General features: G+C 50.4%; 1 protein-coding gene across 2 annotated transcripts in view; it reads right to left on the reverse strand.

Moving 5' to 3' along the window:
* Positions 1–834: 834 nt before the first annotated feature.
* The window catches only part of LOC116045524 (presenilin-2-like), a 2,844-nt gene continuing 2,468 nt past the window's right edge, over positions 835–1,210 (reverse strand). The window contains exons 5-6 of one of the 2 annotated variants that reach the window (XM_035998834.1): positions 1,084–1,210; positions 835–1,001 (exon numbers count right to left, since the gene is read on the reverse strand). The exon at positions 1,084–1,210 is cut by the window's right edge and continues 36 nt beyond it. In XM_035998834.1, coding sequence (XP_035854727.1) covers positions 1,091–1,210 — 120 coding nt within the window. In that variant the 3' untranslated portion in view covers positions 835–1,001; positions 1,084–1,090. Of the gene's footprint in view, positions 1,002–1,022 lie in introns of both variants that reach the window. The other variant, XR_004896670.1, reaches the window with a different exon arrangement.

A 1,210-nucleotide genomic window follows, 5' to 3' on the forward strand; every position in this document is an offset into this window, starting at 1 on the left:
TAACTGGAGATGTTAAAATATGACTACGTATAAGTTTCCGACGGAGCTGCCCTCCACCCTGCTGTAACTGTAGTTTAAAAAAACATCTTGAAATCCATCAACATTACACCGGAGGAAACCCTCCAATATACATAAACATGTCTGCACATTCCTCGCTGCATCGCACCGCTCTGAAGAAGAAGCGGTGTCGATCACCTTGATAACGACCCCACAGAGGGGAGACAGCCGGGTTTCTCTACCGCTCAGTCAGAGCTGAACAAGTCTCTCGGATGTTGACACCAAAGGCCTTCGAGCAGCTTCTACAGAGTCCAGTTGATGTTCATGAATAACTGACCTGGATGACTGAGATCCTCACAGACACGTTTATTCCAAATTATTAATACAATGTTAAATATACAAATCAGCTTCCAGAGCAACAAATCAAGCAGCTGGTGTAGTGTTAAAGAGGGAAGAACCTGCGTCCGTTACAGAGTAAGCGTCTGACTACATTATGAAGAAATGTCAGGAGGACTTTAAACAACGTGTTCCAGGTGGAGAACAGACACCGACAGCCAGGACAGGACACAATAAAAAGCTTAAATCTCCAGAGGGAATCTTTACAGGCTGTTTGCTCGGACTGACGGCAGCGTCGGGCAATCACACGCAGCCGCGCTGCTTGGAGTAACAAACGTCACGGCGAGCATTTAAATTCAGAGACTCTACACGAGTTACAGGATGTTTAAACTAGTCGTCAGCAGGAATCAGACAACGCATCGAGTTCCTCAAACAGACTTAGTGAAGGTAGGAGACAGGAAGTAGTCTTTGTGTGTTACATCAATGCTGGCCCTGCGGGGGGAGGGGGGGAGGGTGATGGCGAGTGTGTAGAGCTTGCTCTCAGATGGCGAGGATGTGGGGCTTGCTCTCAGATGGGAGGGGTCAGGCCTTGCTCTCAGATGGGAGGTATGGGCCTTGCTCTCAGATGGGAGGGGGTGGGTCTTGCTCTCAGATGGGAGGGGTCAGGCCTTGCTCTCAGATGGCAAGGATGTGGGGCTTGCTCTCAGTTGGGAGGGAGTAGAGCTTGCTCTCAGATGGGAGGGGGTGGGCCTTGCTCTCAGATGTAGAACTGGTTGGCAGCCAGGTTGTCCATGAAGGGCTGAACCAGGAAGTCAGTGGAGAAGTAGAAGACCAGGCCGAAGGTGATGGAGATGGGCAGCGCTGGCAGAGCCTTCTT

This window comes from Sander lucioperca, unplaced genomic scaffold, assembly GCF_008315115.2.
Source record: "Sander lucioperca isolate FBNREF2018 unplaced genomic scaffold, SLUC_FBN_1.2 Unpl_106, whole genome shotgun sequence".
Taxonomy (NCBI): Eukaryota; Metazoa; Chordata; class Actinopteri; order Perciformes; family Percidae; genus Sander; species Sander lucioperca.